A 16,905-nucleotide genomic window follows, 5' to 3' on the forward strand; every position below is an offset into this window, starting at 1 on the left:
TCTAAGATGCTATAATTGTCTCCAAGTCTGAGAAGTTGAAGCCCCAAATGGGCAGTTGAACATGCATCCCACCTTGGCTCATGGCCTCAAATGGTCTTCGTGGCAGGTGTTGCCCTATTATTCTTCAGGTGATATTCTTTCATGTGATATCCCTAATTAACTATACCACATGTGGTAAAATTTAAGTAAATTTAGGGCATAAAGCATCAGTAAATTTTTTTTAGGTTAAAGGCAGCATGTTTAAGCCACTAGTGTCAGAAATGGCTGAGCTGAGCTCTAGTAAATGGAGAGAATCTGAATTAAAAACCCTTACTTAGTTTCTTCCAATTTCACTTTGAAGTGAACAATATCATAGCATTTTGGTTTCAATCTGGATCGCACAAAAATCAGTGTTCTTTTGTTTCGTTTTTTTATTTTGTTTGTTTTTCTTTGATACTCCGAGCTCATTGTCTATGCCAGCACCAACGAGAGATGTTCCTCTCTTGCCTTATATCACATTACAGCTGCAAGATTGCCTTATTCTCGCTGTCGCTGACTATTTGTGTTTTGTAGCCAATGTTCCTGATGTGGAAGTGCTGTTGTGCATTTTATCCATCTATGCTTGCTGTTGAAGTGATTTTTACAAGGAGAATAGCATACGTGCTTTCATTTCAATTTTCATTTGGTTTTCGCTGCATACTTTGGTGTACTACTTTGCTGATCGTCCTTACATGATCTATTCACTGTGGCTGTCTGCTTTGCAGTGCCGAGGTCAAATCTGCTATAAGGTCATTTTAGTGACGAATGACTTCAAAAGGTCTCAATTATTTGACATTGCAGAGCTGTAATAAAAATCTAATTTCTTCCCATTTTACCACAATAGCAATAATGGATAGACTGCACTGCAGGTGCATTTTTGCTGCCACCATCGCCGTGAGGTTCCGTGAAAGTGCAAATCAATAACATCACCCTGCATGTGTGTTAGCGAGTGAAAGCATGCAAGGGCAGCCATTGGTTGTTGCCCAAGAAAACAGGTAATTTGCGAACTGTCTTTCATTGTGGGAAAGACCGATTGGCGAGGGGTATCTGGGGCTGCTTCGCTTTTGTAGGAACTGCAAACTTTTATTCAAAGGGTGTAGTTGCATGTGCCTTAATTAAGTTGACAGGAATCATCAGACAGCTCCTGTCTTTGTACATGGTGTGCTCTCACCACTTTGTTTGCATTGAGGCGGTAGACAGCGCGAAGTTTGCTTCACTCTCGGCAGCAGCCGTGTCCCCATGTGTCACAATTTTGTTTAGTTGTGCGAGATCGAATGCTTTATGTCACCCTTGCAGCGAGGTGAGGCATTGTTTTTTTCTACATGTTGGTGCACTGTTAGCGTGGGTAGAAATGATTCGCTATTTTTTCATAAAAATGCTTCTGCCTTTATATATAGTTTTTTTTTTTTTTCAGGAATACGCTGAACACCACCCTAGCAGGTCACTGTCGATATCGCTCACCTTGGCTCAACTGCTGTTGTCCCAAGGGCACTTCAGTGATTGCTGTGATATCCTGAAATCACTTGGCGCCACCAGCTACAAGCTTGGAATTGTGCGTAGATGCTTCATTTGAAACTTGTGTGTCGCAGTTTAATCTTATATATCAGTATGTGAACTTTTTGTTTTTTGTTTTCCTTCATGGTAAATGCTTGTTTGCCTATAACAAAATATATGTCCCTCTCCAGAGCATGTTTTTTGAAAGCCTTTTGTGTAACTAAGAAAATTATTTTTTTTAACAGAATAATAAAGTCAAAATAATCTTAGTGTAGGTAGTGGATTAGTGCCCTTTTAAGGTGAAAAAAAAAAAAAAAATAGAAGTTGATTTTCATGGCCTTGTGCCAGATTTGCCTACCCCACTCGTGCATGAGCTCATCATGATACTAAAGTGAATCTTTTAGAGCCTGCTAAACCCTCTATGATTGTGTGTATTGATCTCAGATGCCACACAATGACAGGTAGACTTTAATTCGACTCCATTATTTTTTTATTAATTTAATCTGACTGATACTCTTCGATGATGCTCACAGATTTCTACACGCCAGAAGGTTTGGTTATATTGATGTTTGAAATTGGCTCATGCTTGATAAATTGGCCAACTGGCCAGGATGTGTATACATCTTCTTGACCTAAGTGCTGGACTCAATTGTTGCCTTAATTAATTACTTGAGCATCTATCTTTGTGCTCTGTAACAATGAACAAGTCCAAATTCTCACTGAATGTTCAACTTTCTGGCCTGCCTTTGGTAGCTCAAAGTCAGTGTAACATTTATCCAACTCTCATGTGCACTTTTTTTGGTGGAAAATGGGTTGAAACATTGCCTGTGCATTAAAGTGTGTAACTAAAAAACCAGGGCATAGCTGCATCATGAGGAATCGGCAATTAGGCTCTTCAAATGAATACAGCCTAAACTTGCTGAAAATGCAAAAGCAGGACTTGAAGCCATGAACCCTTTTAGCAGCAGTTTTTTTCATCTGTGCTTCTGGATGTGGTAGCACAGTATGTACTGAATGAAACCCAAACCCACTGTTTCGATTTTACACCTATGTAAAAGTACATGACTTTTTAGTTTCAACCAAAGTGCTTTGTTCTGTCGTCACTGTGGGATTATGTTGGATATGGTGACATAGCAGCAGATTGCAGAAGTGGTGGAATAACAGTGATGACCTACAATTCAGTATTGTTTGGCATGTTGCCACGTGACCAGCAGCTCATGACAGTTTTAAAGGGGCACTGAGACGAAAGTTTTGGCCTCATGTTATTTTGCTGCAATGTGTTGCTGAGGACCTCTTAGCTGTAATATGGCACGTTGTTTGTTGCCCCACTTGACCGAGATAATTAATTATGGACTTCTCACTACTGACCATTTTTAGTTTAAGACAGCTCCAGAAATCACAAGCCGCCGGATGCAACTATCTCCATTTAGCGGGTGCAACGCTCAACCACGTCAATACACAGAACTGTGATCCACGGCACATGTCAGGAAGTCGTTCAAACTGGAAACAAAACAGCAATGTTGCCAAACACAAAACTTTCAACACGTGCTCTGTGGCCACGGGCTCGTCAGCAGCCACCGTGTGTTAGTCTGCTTAAGCAAACGCGGCAAAAAGAAAAGTGGTGGCTATGATGTCATCATAATTTCTTGCAGCATGGTTATGTGAGGGAAGTGGGGCGCAAGTGAGGATCACCTTTGAGGTTGTCAATAGTGCGAGGGAGTTGATCACTTATGCCAGCTTGAAACTAACTTGGATTAGTTCAAACTAACTTGCTTCAGTCGCAAATTCAGTGCCGCGTGTGTCTCTTCTTTCCTGTGTTGAAGTGCTGTTTTATATTTTTATCATGGAACCTCACCAACTCGCCAATTCGGCTTTTCAGCGTCAAAATTAATTTAAGATACTGTATTTACTCTATTCTACCGCGCCCTCGATTGTAACGCGCACTCGATTTCCATGACGAAAAAAAAAAAAAACGGAAGACATCGATTGCAACGCGCACCCATTTTTCTCGCTGGCCCGCGCGATCATACCACTCAAAAAAACTACTCCTTTCGGGAGCGTCTTCCATTTAAATAGCGTCTTCCATTTAAATATGAGGTACGGGCGAAGCTTGTGCCCATCTGACGTGTAACAGAGCATTGCCGTCACTGTAGTTTTACCGTAGACCGATGTCAGCACGCAAACTTGCTTCGCCCCCTTTTTCTCGACGGTTGTGGTGGCAGGCATGTCGGAGTAAAGAGGCGTCTGATCGGCATTCCCGATTTGCCCAAGCAGGTAGCCGCTGTGCCACAAGTTTAGGACGAACCTCTGAAAACTGTAAAGCTTTTCATCGTACTCCTCCACAAAACTTTTCGCATATGCCCGTTCCCCTTCGGAGGGAAAAAGCCTTTCCTATTCATAAAGTTAGTTAGCCAGCGTCTGCTCACTTTAAACTGGCTCCGCATTAGACCTTTTTCTAAGGCTAATTGCATAGCCTGCACTTGGAGCAGTTCTGTCGTCACGGGCCGCTGTGTCGCTCGCTGCTCAAGCACTTACTCGCCGAGCAGCTCTTTAATTTGCAGAAACCGACCCTGCTGTGGTCCACTGAAGGCTTTGCGTGAAGCTTTGCTGTCGACAATCTTCTGCTTTTGTTTCTGCCAGTCCCGCACGCACGTTTCGGGAACTCCGAACGACCGCGATGCGGCCCGATTTTCGTCCGTTTTGGCACATGCGATGACATTTCTTTTAAAAGCGGCATCGTGGTGCACTCGTCGAGTTTTTGGAGTCGGTCCTTCCATGCCGTCGATGCTAATGCACTATAAGATGCCGAACTCCTCAGAACACGTACGAAGTGCTGCACATGGGAAACACATAGGCAGAAATGGCTTACGCGCCATGCCAACGCACGTAAGGGATAGCCATTTTAGAAATGCCGATGGCAGTAGAATGACCGTATTCGTTTTATTTTCGTACTCAATGCTAACGCGCATGCGATTCATGAACTCGCTTAACCGCAAAAGAGGTGCGCGTTACATTCGAGTAATTACGGTACCTTCCAAGCTACATATTCGCTGTTGTCCGCATGTTCTCTAAAATCATGTTCTTTGGAATCGATCCCGCAAGCTATCTCGGCCACAATTTTTTCTAACAGTACCTTTTTTAACTGCCATGTCATGAAAGTTACTGAAAGCGTTCTGTACAGGCCGACATTAATCTAATTAATGCACTTTAGACAAAAATATTTGTTTTAAACTAAAAAAGGGTTTTGTGATACCCTTTATGTAATGTCAGGTGGCCCTTAAGGTGAAATGCATAACTAATATTTTTTGCTTCATCAAAGCATGAGGCATGGCCATGTAAATCTGTTTTTTTTTCTTTTATCAGCCACTTCATTAAACTACCATTTCAATGTAATAATGCTGTGCTGTCAGTGATTAAGCACACACTTATATTTCGTCTTAGCTTTGATGAATTATTTGTTTGATAAAAAAAAAAAAAAACTAGCTCATTCATGCCTCACCTTTTATAGATTTCTGCCTTGGTGACCATTTATAAGCACCTTGACGACAAGGAAGCCACTGCAGCAGTGTTTGCTGATGCCATATCCTGGTATAAAAAGAACAAAGTAAGTTGTACCTCTCATGACTTGATTTTCCTTAGGTTTCTTAACGCCGTTAAGGGGAGATGCTAGTCGAAAAATCGCGTTTTTAGCGAAATTTCTCGTATTTCTGATTTTTATTGCATTGTAATCTTCAAACCTTCTTCTTTCATCTGTGAAAATTTCAAAACTGAATTCGAACCGCAAAATGCAAAAAAAAAATGTGTATGAAGGCATCGCGGTGGCTCAAAATTTCGTGAATTTGCGCCGATATTGGCCATCTTTGACTGCGCGCTGCTCCCCGTCGCAGTGCCGCCCGCCATCGCGATCGGTTGGGAAAGTTGCGTCCGGCCTTCTTCTTACAGCTCCGATGACTGCCAGTTTCGTACGTGGGCAAAAAAAAAAAAAAAAAAAACGAGGCCTTTTTATCACATGGTTTGAGCGGTTTGAAACGCCTGGCACCCTAAGCCGCATCGCCATTGGCTGCCGAGTCATTGTCATGTGTTGGTGGCGGCCGTCGGCATTTGGTCCGTCTGCTTTTCTGCGCGTCTACGCATATTTCCGCGATGACAAGCCTGAAAAAGTGCAACGTGAGACCGCAGAAGTTTCGAACGAAGCACAAGTTCAAGGGAAGGCGGCGTAAAGCGCCCCGAACGACGGCGATGAACGAGAACGCGCCTACGTGTGCTAGGCCTGACGGCGGCATCGACGAGTGCGCGAGCGACAGTGGCTGCGATGAAGGCATTGACGCTGCGCTTTCTTTCGTCAGTGCTTCGGAAAAGAAGCTCGGCTTCTTCGAAAAAGACGAAAGACAGCGCGATGAGGTTTGTGCAACGACAGTTTTGTGCGACACCCTCTTGCTTACGGCACTTGTGGCAGGTGCGGCATGCCCTGCTTGCGGTATTCAAAAACTTGCCGTTCGGGAGCCGGCAGAAAAGCGCAAGGGACTTTTGTCGCTCCTCGAACTTCATTGCGAAAACAGCGAATGCTCAGCGACTGTTCTTTCGTGCTCCTATACGTCACTGCGTGTTACGGCGGACGGCAGCAGCCGAGTGAGCCAACGGTACGACAGTGGGAGCTCCCGAGATAGTTTCGCTGTAAATGTGAAGGCGGTGGTGACTGCACGCGCTGTCGGCATTGGGCATGAGCGATTGTCGAGATTTTGCTCCATTATTGGACTCCCAAAGCCAATGCACCACCGAGGATTTTTTTCAATAGCAAAGAAGGTGCACACCGCTGGCAGCTGTGAGTGAAAACTTGCACCGATCCAGAGAGTTGACGAAAGAAGTAGCAGGCGAAACTGATGTGGCTGTTATGTTCGACGGCACTTGGTAGAAGAGGGGCCACAAAAGCCACAACGGGATTGGTGCAGTTATCTTCTTAGATACTGGCCTCTGCTTAGACTTCGAGGTCATATCAAATTACTGCCTGACATGCAGTAGGCACAAGGATATGGGCCCAGACGAGGAAGTGTGGCAGGCATTCCATGGCCCAGTCTGTGAAAAAAATGCAGACTGTTCCTCCCATGCCATGGAAACGGAGGCTGCAATGCGCATTTGGCAGAGAACATTGACTTATGACACCCCACTGCATTTCGTGACATTCTTGAGTGACGGTGACAGCAAAGCATATAGTGCAGTTGCGGAGTCAAAAGTCTATGGTGCTGTCAATATAAAAAAAGAAGACTGCACTAATCATGTGGCCAAGGACTTGGCACCGCGCTACGGAAGCTGCATGTGCCATTACCACGAGGGCAGAAAATGAAAGAGCCAGCCATTCAGAAGCTCCAAACATACTATCAGATTGCCATAACAAGCAACAGGGGGAGTGTACGGGATATGTACACTGCAGTATGGGCTTCGTACTTCCACTCATGCTCTACTGACAATGCTGGCAGCCACAAGTTTTGCCCTGCAGGAACAGAGTCGTGGTGCAAACATCAACGCGCTGAAGCACTTGGTGAATCTGCACCACGGCACACACCTCTCCTGACAAAAGCACAGGGATTGGCTGTTTTGCCCATTTATAAGCGGCTAACGGATGAGAAGCTCCTTGCTCGATGCATCAAAGGGAAAACCCAGAACGCATCGGAATCCCTGAACAGCAAAATTTGGCTACTTTGCCCCAAGACTAAGTTTGTCTCCCGAACGGTTGTCGAGACTGCCACAGCTATGGCAATCCTGTGGTTCAACAAGGGTCATGCTACTTTCGAGCACATCCTGGAAGAGCTCAACATACTGCCATCTAGAGATCTAGTTACTTTCAGTGATTCCCGCGATGCGAGGCGCATCAAGAGAATGTCCGAGCGTCTGACAGCAGAAGCAAGGGCCCACCGTCGTCGTGGAGTGAAAAGGGCACGGCTAGAAGAGAGTGTTCGCAAGGACCGCGAGGGCATAACCTATGCTGCAGGACAGTTCTAGTAACTTGCAGTGCTTTTCAAAGTTCTGTTGAACATTATGGCCAAAGATTATGCATTTCTAACAACTCTGTGATAAAAAAAAAAGGTTTCAAACTTTCAAAATCCGTTTTTCTCCTTTGCAGTTTTGTGTGATCTGTGCTTCTTATACACGCTAGTTCGTATACTTAGAATTGTCATACCTCTATGAAATTTTGCACATAGCATGATGAAGGCCCATAGAGTGCAAGTATCTATTCAGATTGTCAGTGCTGCTTGATTATGTTTTTCAAAAATTACATAACATTGAAAGCCCTTGGCAACTAGAGCCATAGTAAATTTTTGTATTTTATTATTGTATTTCACTTTTTTACACACAAAATTTATATAGTTTTTTGCACTCTACAGTTCCAAAGGATCATAGTCAGCTATATCTGCATGCTTCATCTCAAATTTATATAGGTGGGAATTGTTGCATAACAATGGCCATAATTTTGCAGTATCTGACCTGCAGAAAGAAAACTAAGCAATCTACATGAAAATAAATGACATATTTGAAAAGAGGAGAAAAAACTTTATTAGCATGCCAATTTGTGTTAAATTCAGACTCTTATTAAAGAAAATCGTTTTTCGAGTAGCATCTCCCCTTAAACCTACTTGGCTATTTATGCATCAACTTTTGTGAAATTTGGGACACACATGGACTTCATAACTTACTGTTATACGATAGAATGAATGGGTTTTAAAATGCTCAAAATTTAGTAATAGAATCATGGTTTATTTCTGCAGAATATTTTACGTGACCTGTACTGCAAGTAAGTTCTTTAGTCACAATAATTGTTAAATGTTCTGGGCAAATGCTTATTACAAACCTATTGTAACAATCTCCAGTGTAATGATGATCTCTGTTGCATAACTGATTCTGGTGGAAACCTTGAAGATACATGGATGGATTGAAGTTTACTTGGCAGACACACTTCTTTCCTTGCGGCATGTTAAAGGAAACGTGGGAGGATACGTATTTTCTGTCCACTTCATTCATATGCTTGCTCATTGTGGGACATTACTGGGCAGTCACGTTCAGCAGTTATCCACTAAGGTGTTTCTTATAGGTGTTTGTTTTTTACGTGGACTATGAGAAACACAGTAGTGTGTAGTGTTTCACTAAAGTGTTTTTCATTGCCCATGAGCACATTTCAGATGAAAAACCCCTAGTTATCTCAAAATGTTCTCTGAACGACACTGTGCCGGTAGCGACTGCATGACTTTCTGTATTTTAGTATACAGCATGTATTCTAATGCATTACCATGTCCAGTTAAATCTCGATATAATAAACCTTGACTTAGAGAAATCCACTATATTATAAACTGTTTTCATTCCTCAATCTTAGCTCCATTCAGAACAATGTGTATGTCTTCACGGCTTGGCATTGTAACATTATGCTGCAGTTTCGATTTGTTCAAGTCCTTGTGTACCATTTTCATGTGACTGATCATCCCTGAACATAGGGCAAGTGATAATCAATCCAGAGAAAATTTATCTTTTGCAAGTGCCCTTTTATGTAAAACATTGCCGGCAAGCATTAAAAAAAACTGTTAATGAATTGCTGTGTTGTTACTTGTTGTCTCATGAAATACTGCGGCCATTAACTCGCGTTCTTGCAAATCTCACACGGTGCCACAAAAAGGCGGCATTTTTCGCTGCTTAGGTCATCTGGCCAGCAACGATGACATTGGCGCTTAGGCATTGGAAGTGATATGTGAAAGTACCAGCCAGTGAATGGAATGCAATGCACCACTTCCTTATGGATATTCCTCTTGCAAAGCGAAGTGTCCTGCTCCACTTTCCATGTGGCTGATGCTCCACTACATCTTTCTTTTACAAAGGCCTACCAACCAATCATTAAATGTCGTGGTCTGATTACAACTGTGGTGCAGTTACTATATGGATAAGCATTGGTAGTGCAGAGGTGTGATGGTGGCTACCAACAAATGCGTGAGCCAGTAGTTATAAGCACCTGATCTACCTAGCAATGTGTTTTGTGCAGTACCATTGTACTGCACACTACCTTGTGTTTGGTGTTGGAGCACCGTTTTTACCGCATTGGCCCAACAATATATGTGCGATGCATTTGTGTGCAGTCGAGAGTGACACGGGCAGAAAAAATTTCACTGCACCCACTCTCGTAGGAAACGTTTATATACATATGACACAGCTAGTTTCGCGGAACGGCATAAGCATAGCAAGTAACTTATCGCATACATCTAACTAAAAGGATGATTGGCTCTATGTTGATCGTAGTTCATTGAGGTGACACCAGTTTTCACTCAGTAACCGATCACTTTACAACCCCGCAGGGGCGCCTGCGCAAGTAGGCGTTTGGTGTGTAGCGACACCACGGACCCGAGCTAACGGGGGAGTTTCTACTCCCTCCCACGCCTAGCCGTGCGTGGCTTTGCCGTGTCCGGGGAAAAGGGGATCCTGGGGGTTCAGCCGACGCTGGGTGATTGGACCTTTAAGGCCCCCCGGCAGAGGCAACACACCCCTTTGGCCCCGGCTTCATGTAGACGGCACCCCTGGGCTGACCCACCCAGGGGAAATCGGCAGTCGCCTTTTCCTATCTCTCTCTCCCTATATCTTCGTCTTTTGTTCTCACTTTACATCTTTCCTGTCTTCTCCTCACTTCATTTTACTTCCAATTTTTCCTGGCGGCAAGGGTTAACCTTGTGTGGCTATCCAAACTAGGGTAAACCATATTGGGTTATAGTAACTGCGTACTGCTGGCGTTGCGCAGACATGCCCACATGCTCTGCCACGTCCCCTCGTTGGACTCCGTGGTGGGTGGTAGGCGCCGTTACCGAAAAATACACATTTTCTCATGGGATCCCCGACCCCCTCTTTAACTGATCGTGCTTCGAAAAGGGTACGCACCGATGCGACATTCCTACTTTGGCCCAAAAACAGAGAAACTTTTCCAAAATACCATGTCCTCCACTGCGAACAATCGTCTACAAAAGCTAGAGCAATCTCACCCTTCCTTGCGGCCAAGTGCTTGAGAGAGACGATTGGAACCGGTTATAAGGCCACGAAGATGGCAAGTGGAGATCTGCTTCTCGAATTAAAAGACAAGGAACAGTACAATAAACTCTCGCACCTCGTGGCCTTTGGTAACATCCCTGTCTCTGTGAGCGCACACCGTACCATGAATACAGTGAAGGGCGTGGTATCGGACGAAGATTTGATGACACTGAGTGAAGAAGAGCTCTTTGATGGATGGAAGGATCAAGGTGTAATACAAGTCCAGCGCATCAAAATCAGACGTAACAACAATGAAATAGCAACAAAGCACTTGATACTCACCTTCAACTCAACCACTTTACCCGAGACTCTCGAAACTGGCTATGTAAAACTCCATGTCCGACCCTTCATTCCAAACCCGAGGCGTTGTTTTAAATGCCAGCGATTTGGTCATGCATCCCAGAGCTGCCGAGGACAGCTGATGTGTGCTAAGTGTGGCACAACCGGCCACAGTGCTGATGAATGTAGTCATGACGAGATCCTCTGTGCAAACTGCGAAGGTAGCCACCCCGCATACTCCAGAGCGTGCCCAGCCTGGAAAAGAGAAAAAGAAATAATAACTATAAAAGTTAAGGAAAATATCACATTCAGGGAAGCAAGACAACGAGTCTCGTTATCATTAGCACTAAAAACACCTTTTGCCGAAGTGGTGCAACGAGGGGCGGCACCACAAAGGCCCTTGGCAGTTGCCCGGACCATGCCTAGCGTGCCGAGGCCAATGCCTCACGCCCCTGCGGCGGGAGCAGCCAGCGCTGCCCTGCCCACTTTCAGCCTGTCCACACCAGTGGCCTCTACAAGCTCTGGCAGCAGCCAGGGCAATCACGAGGCCAAGGGGGCTCCATCAACCCCCAGCTCGGTGGGGACAAAGACTTCGTCGATCGAGGCGAAGTCTAAGCGACGCACAGATCGCTCTTTAGAGCGGGTGTCCAGTGCCTCGCAAGAGGCTATGGACACCAGTTCAAGCCAAACGGCGCAGGAAGCGCCGAAGGAGCGGCGAGCTTCGCTCGACCGCCCCAAAAAGGACAGAACGCCGATTACAGGGCCTGACAAAGGCCCTGTAAAATGAGTTAATCCCCGTATTCTTTGCACACAGCACTTTTTCCCCTTTTTTTTTCCACTATGGACAAAATAATACAGTGGAACGTAAGGGGAATACTTAGAAATTTAGATGACGTCCAAGAACTTCTGTGTAAGTTTAACGCGAAAGTGCTATGTGTACAAGAAACGCACTTAACTCCTAAGCACAAGGACTTCCTACGACAATATATTATTTTCCGAAAAGACCGGGAGGATCCTGTTGTACCATCTGGCGGTGTAGCCATTATAGTCGATCGTAGTATAGCATGCCAGCATTTGAAGCTCCAAACGGCCCTGGAGGCAGTGGCCATTCGAGCTGTACTTTTTAACAAACTCATTACCATATGTTTTGTGTACATACCACCGCATCAACAGCTACACAGACGTGATCTGGAATCATTAATAGATGAACTCCCAGAGCCATTTCTGGTTCTAGGTGATTTTAATGCACACAATGTCCTGTGGGGCGATGCTCACTGTGATGCGCGAGGACGTCTCATTGAGCAGCTCCTTTTCTCTTCTAGTTTATGTCTTTTAAATATGAAGGAGCCTACGTATTTTAGCCTTGCAAGCAACACATACTCCTCCATAGATCTTAGCATTTCATCACCGTCCCTTTTACCTGTTTTTAAATGGGACGTTCTTAAAAACCCTTATGGGAGTGATCACTTCCCAATCATCCTGAGTGCGCCGAACAAAGATCAACTACCCCCGCAGGTTCCTCGATGGAAGATTGACTCAGCTGATTGGGAAGGGTATAGAACTCTTACACACATGACATGGACTGAGCTGTCTGCCCTGACCATAGATGACGCTGTCACGTATTTTACAGCTTTTATACTTGATGCCGCATCTAAATGTATTGCCAAAACGAGTGGCATGTCTTCTAAACGGCGAGTCCCATGGTGGAACGACGCATGCAGGAAAGCACGGACCACTCAGAACAAAGCATGGGCGTTGCTTCGCGATTCCCCTACAGCAGAAAACCTGGAAAATTTCAAGCAGGTCAAATCGCAGGCACGGAGAACGCGTCGACAAGCTAGACGAGAGAGCTGGACAGTGTTTATATCGAGTATCAACTCGTACACAGATGAGGGAAAAGTGTGGAATAAGGTAAAGAAAATTAAGGGCCAACAAACGTATTCTCTTCCACTAGTAAATAGCCTCGGGGAAAGCTTGGAGGATCAAGCCAACTTTCTTGGCACACATTTCGAACACATATCGAGCTCCTCACACTACTCCGAATCCTTCCAGAATTACAAGGCACGAATAGAAAAACAAAAGTTAGAAAGAAAATCCCCAAGAAATGAGGCATATAATGCACCATTCTGCTTAGCAGAACTGCGAACAGCACTCAACTGCTGTAATACATCTACCCCAGGTTCTGACAACGTAATGTATGCGATGCTGAAGGAACTACCCTCCAAAACTACAGAAACCCTCCTCTCTCTTTATAATCGCATATGGTTTTCAGGTGTGATCCCCTCCTCCTGGAAGGAGGCTGTTATAATTTCAATTTTGAAGCAGGGAAAGGATCCCTCTACTGTATCAAGTTACAGACCTATAGCGTTAACAAGCTGCCTCTGTAAGCTATTTGAAAAAATGATTAATTGCCGCTTACTCCACTACTTAGAAACAAACAATTTGCTCGACCCATTTCAGTGCGGGTTTCGAGAAAGTAGATCCACCACAGACCACCTTGTTCGTATTGAGGCACAGATCAGAGACGCCTTCGTCCATAAACAATATTTTCTCTCTGTGTTCCTCGATATCGAAAAGGCTTATGATACAACATGGCGTTTTGGAATTCTAAGAGACCTGTCCCACCTTGGTGTGCGCGGAAGAATGTTTCACATAATTGAAAGTTACCTGTCAAACCGAACATTCCGTGTCCGTGTGGGCAGTGTTCTCTCCCGAACATTTGTCCAGGAAACAGGCGTGCCACAAGGTGGTGTACTTAGTTGTACACTATTTATTATCAAAATGAATTCCTTGCACTTGTCCATCCCCCGCAATATGTTTTATTGTACATATGTCGACGACGTTCAGCTTGGCTTCAAGTCATGCAACTTGGCAATGTGTGAGCGGCAGGTTCAGCTGGGTTTAAACAAGGTCTCCAAATGGGCAGATGAAAACGGATTTCGACTTAACCCACAAAAAAGCACCTGTGTCTTGTTCTCTCGAAAGAGAGGCATGCATTCGGAACCTGACATTGAACTGAACGGTCAACGTCTGTCTGTCAATGCGGAGCATAAATTCCTAGGTTTAATCTTGGACAACAAGTCGACCTTCGTACCGCACATCAAGTATCTAAAAACAAAATTTTTAAAAGCCATAAATGTTATAAAAGTGTTGTCACGTACTACGTGGGGTAGTGACAGGCAATGTCTCATCAACCTGTATAGAAGCCTCATTCGCACCCGCTTAGATTATGGGGCCATTGTTTATCAGTCTGCGACTCAAAGTGCTTTGAAGATGCTGGACCCCGTGCACCATTTGGGCATCCGCCTTTCTACGGGTGCTTTTCGCACCAGCCCCGTAGAAAGCCTTTATGTTGAGTCAAATGAGTGGTCGCTTCATCTGCAGAGAACTTACATGTCCTTTGTATATTTCCTGAAGGTGAAAGCAGACAAGAAGCACCCCTCATACTCTACTATTAATGATTTGTCGAGCTCCATTCTGTTCCAAAACAGGCCTTCGATGAGGCAGCCCTTCTCAGTACGCCTGAAGGGTCTAGCTGAAGAAACTGGAGTGTCACTTGAACACAGTTTAATGGCTCCTGTAGCATACCCGCCACCGTGGCAGTGGCAGATTATAGACTGCGATGTGTCGTTCCTAGAAGTTACAAAACATGCGCCTATTGCCCATATCCGAACATACTTCCTGGAACTTCAACACAAATACACACGTCCTGAGTTTTTTACAGATGCCTCTAAGTCCAACTCCTCTGTGTCCTACGCTGCTGTTGGCCCTTCCTTTTCGGATGCTGGCCCTCTACATCCAGGCACAAGTATCTTCACAGCGGAAGCTTACGCGATACTCGTGGCAGCTTAACACATAAAACAATCACAAATACAAAAAGCAGTAATTTATACAGACTCCCTCAGTGTGGTAACGGCTCTGCAAAGTCTTAAAAAGCAAAAAACCCTGTCCTCGTTTCACTTTACTCCATTTTATGCACACTCTACACACTCAACCGACATGTTGTTGTGTGCTGGGTGCCAGGGCACCGTGAGATTCAAGGCAACATGATGGCGGATCAGCTTGCTGCATCCGCCCACGAAAGCACCGCCATTACACCTTTATCGATCCCGGCCCTTGATCTTAAGCCGTCTCTCAAACGAAATCTCAGGGACTACTGGCAGAGCAAGTGGGATACACACACACAAAACAAACTACGCATTGTTAAGCCACACCTTGGTCATTGGCTGCCCGTATCGAAATCGCGTCATACAGAGGTAATACTTACAAGACTCAGGATAGGACACACATACACGACACACACACATCTTTTGTCCGGTGGGGATCCACCATTGTGTGACAGATGTGGTGAAGGATTAACAGTCCTTCACATTTTAATTCAGTGCAAACAATTGGACGCTCTAAGAAAACAACACTTTCCATTACCCTACTGACAACATATACCTTTACACCCTGCAATGTTAGTCGGTAGGGAACCGCTTTTTAGTTATAAATCATTGCTAGCGTTTTTAAAAGAAATTCATAGTTTTCATATCATATACCCGGGCATTCCGTAGCACGACCTCTTCTGAGAGGTTTTCGCTGCGATGGCTACACAAGAAAGCACTTACCTCACGGCCCTTGGACGCAAGGCTATGAACGAGTGAGGTACTTGTGCTAATGCCACACATGTCCGCCATCATTTTTCATTATCACCAACTTTTGTCATCTATTCGCACCACACACACCTTTCACGGCATGGTCATGATTTTATTACTTGTATGTTTTTACCCGCCTTACCGCGAGGAATTTTATGGCCCTTATACAGCCGCTAATCACAATCATCGTCCACATTCCATGTCCCATGAACTGGCGCTCTTTGGCCATCAAATGGCCCTTGCGCCAAAAAACACCATATATCATCATCATCATCATCATCATCATCATCGATCACTTTACAAATGCACTTGTGCAGGGAGCAAAGCCAGATGAATTAATTGTCTGCCCTGTCACCATTGGATGGTTTTGAAACACGTTTTGGTATCACCTCTGTGTGCCCTCCATGTGAGAGCCAGAATTTGTCCTGCGCTTTACATTTAGATATGGATTTTTTGGTGGCCCTGCCGCAGTGGTATAGTGGCTTAGGTACTTGCCTGCTGACCCACAGGTCGTGGTATTGAATCCCGGCTCCCGCGGCTGCATTTTCGATGTAGGCGAAAATCCTGTAGGCCCGTGTGCTCAGATTTGGGGGCATGTTGAAGAGCCCCGGGTGGTAAAAATTTCCGGAGCCCTTCACTAGGACGTCTCTCATAATTATATGGTGGTTTTGGGACCCCACATATCAAATAATCAATCAATGGTTTTTTGGCAAACAGTTACGCTATTGCACTATTGTTGGCTGTTGCACTTCAATATGTTTACCGATGAAATGCAGGGCTTCCATACAAACAACTGCGGTTACACTTTCTGTTCAAACCTAGGAACCTCAACCTGACGAAGTTTATTGTATCATGTATTTTCCTGCTGAAATTAATTCATTGCATTCAAGTTGGACTGCATAATGAGCAGGCATTTGAGTGCATGTTCCTTCTTATAGCCTCGATCTGCTGAGCTGAACCTGCTAACACGGGAGAGTGCCAAGTTCTACCTGGCCAATGGGCAAGTCCAGGAGGCTGCCAGCATGCTTGAAGAATTACGCAAGGTAGAGCCCCAGGATCCCAAGGTTCTGGCACAGCTAATTTCAGCCTACTCGGTGTTTGACCCCAAGAAAGCCAAAATGTATCCTTTTTCACGCTCGTTCTGCTGAGTGATTTATGATGCATCACTGACGTAAGCTTCACTTGACTATTTTCACACGCATATCATGCAACATGGAATACCGGTTTTGAACAATTCAGCATTAAAATTTTAAAGTTTATTTGTGGTTCTTAAGGGGGGTGAAGGATCAAATCACGAAATTCTCGCAAAAAAACTAATTTTGTATAAGGGCAGATTTGGATTCTGCATGACCATTTCTATCATATCTAATATTTCTGCCGAAGACAATCTCAAAGCAAGCTAAAAAACTTTTTCTGACCGCGGATT

At 44.6% G+C, this 16,905-nt stretch overlaps 1 protein-coding gene across 1 annotated transcript in view; it reads left to right on the top strand.

Annotated features, from left to right (window-relative positions):
- The window catches only part of Srp72 (signal recognition particle 72), an 80,727-nt gene that overhangs the window by 16,035 nt on the left and 47,787 nt on the right, over positions 1-16,905 (top strand). The window contains exons 11-13 of the mRNA XM_037426947.2: positions 1,433-1,570; positions 5,021-5,116; positions 16,418-16,599. Coding sequence (XP_037282844.1) covers positions 1,433-1,570; positions 5,021-5,116; positions 16,418-16,599 — 416 coding nt within the window. The remainder of the gene's footprint in view (positions 1-1,432; positions 1,571-5,020; positions 5,117-16,417; positions 16,600-16,905) is intronic.

The sequence above is a fragment of the Rhipicephalus microplus genome, chromosome X, assembly GCF_043290135.1.
Source record: "Rhipicephalus microplus isolate Deutch F79 chromosome X, USDA_Rmic, whole genome shotgun sequence".
Taxonomy (NCBI): Eukaryota; Metazoa; Arthropoda; class Arachnida; order Ixodida; family Ixodidae; genus Rhipicephalus; species Rhipicephalus microplus.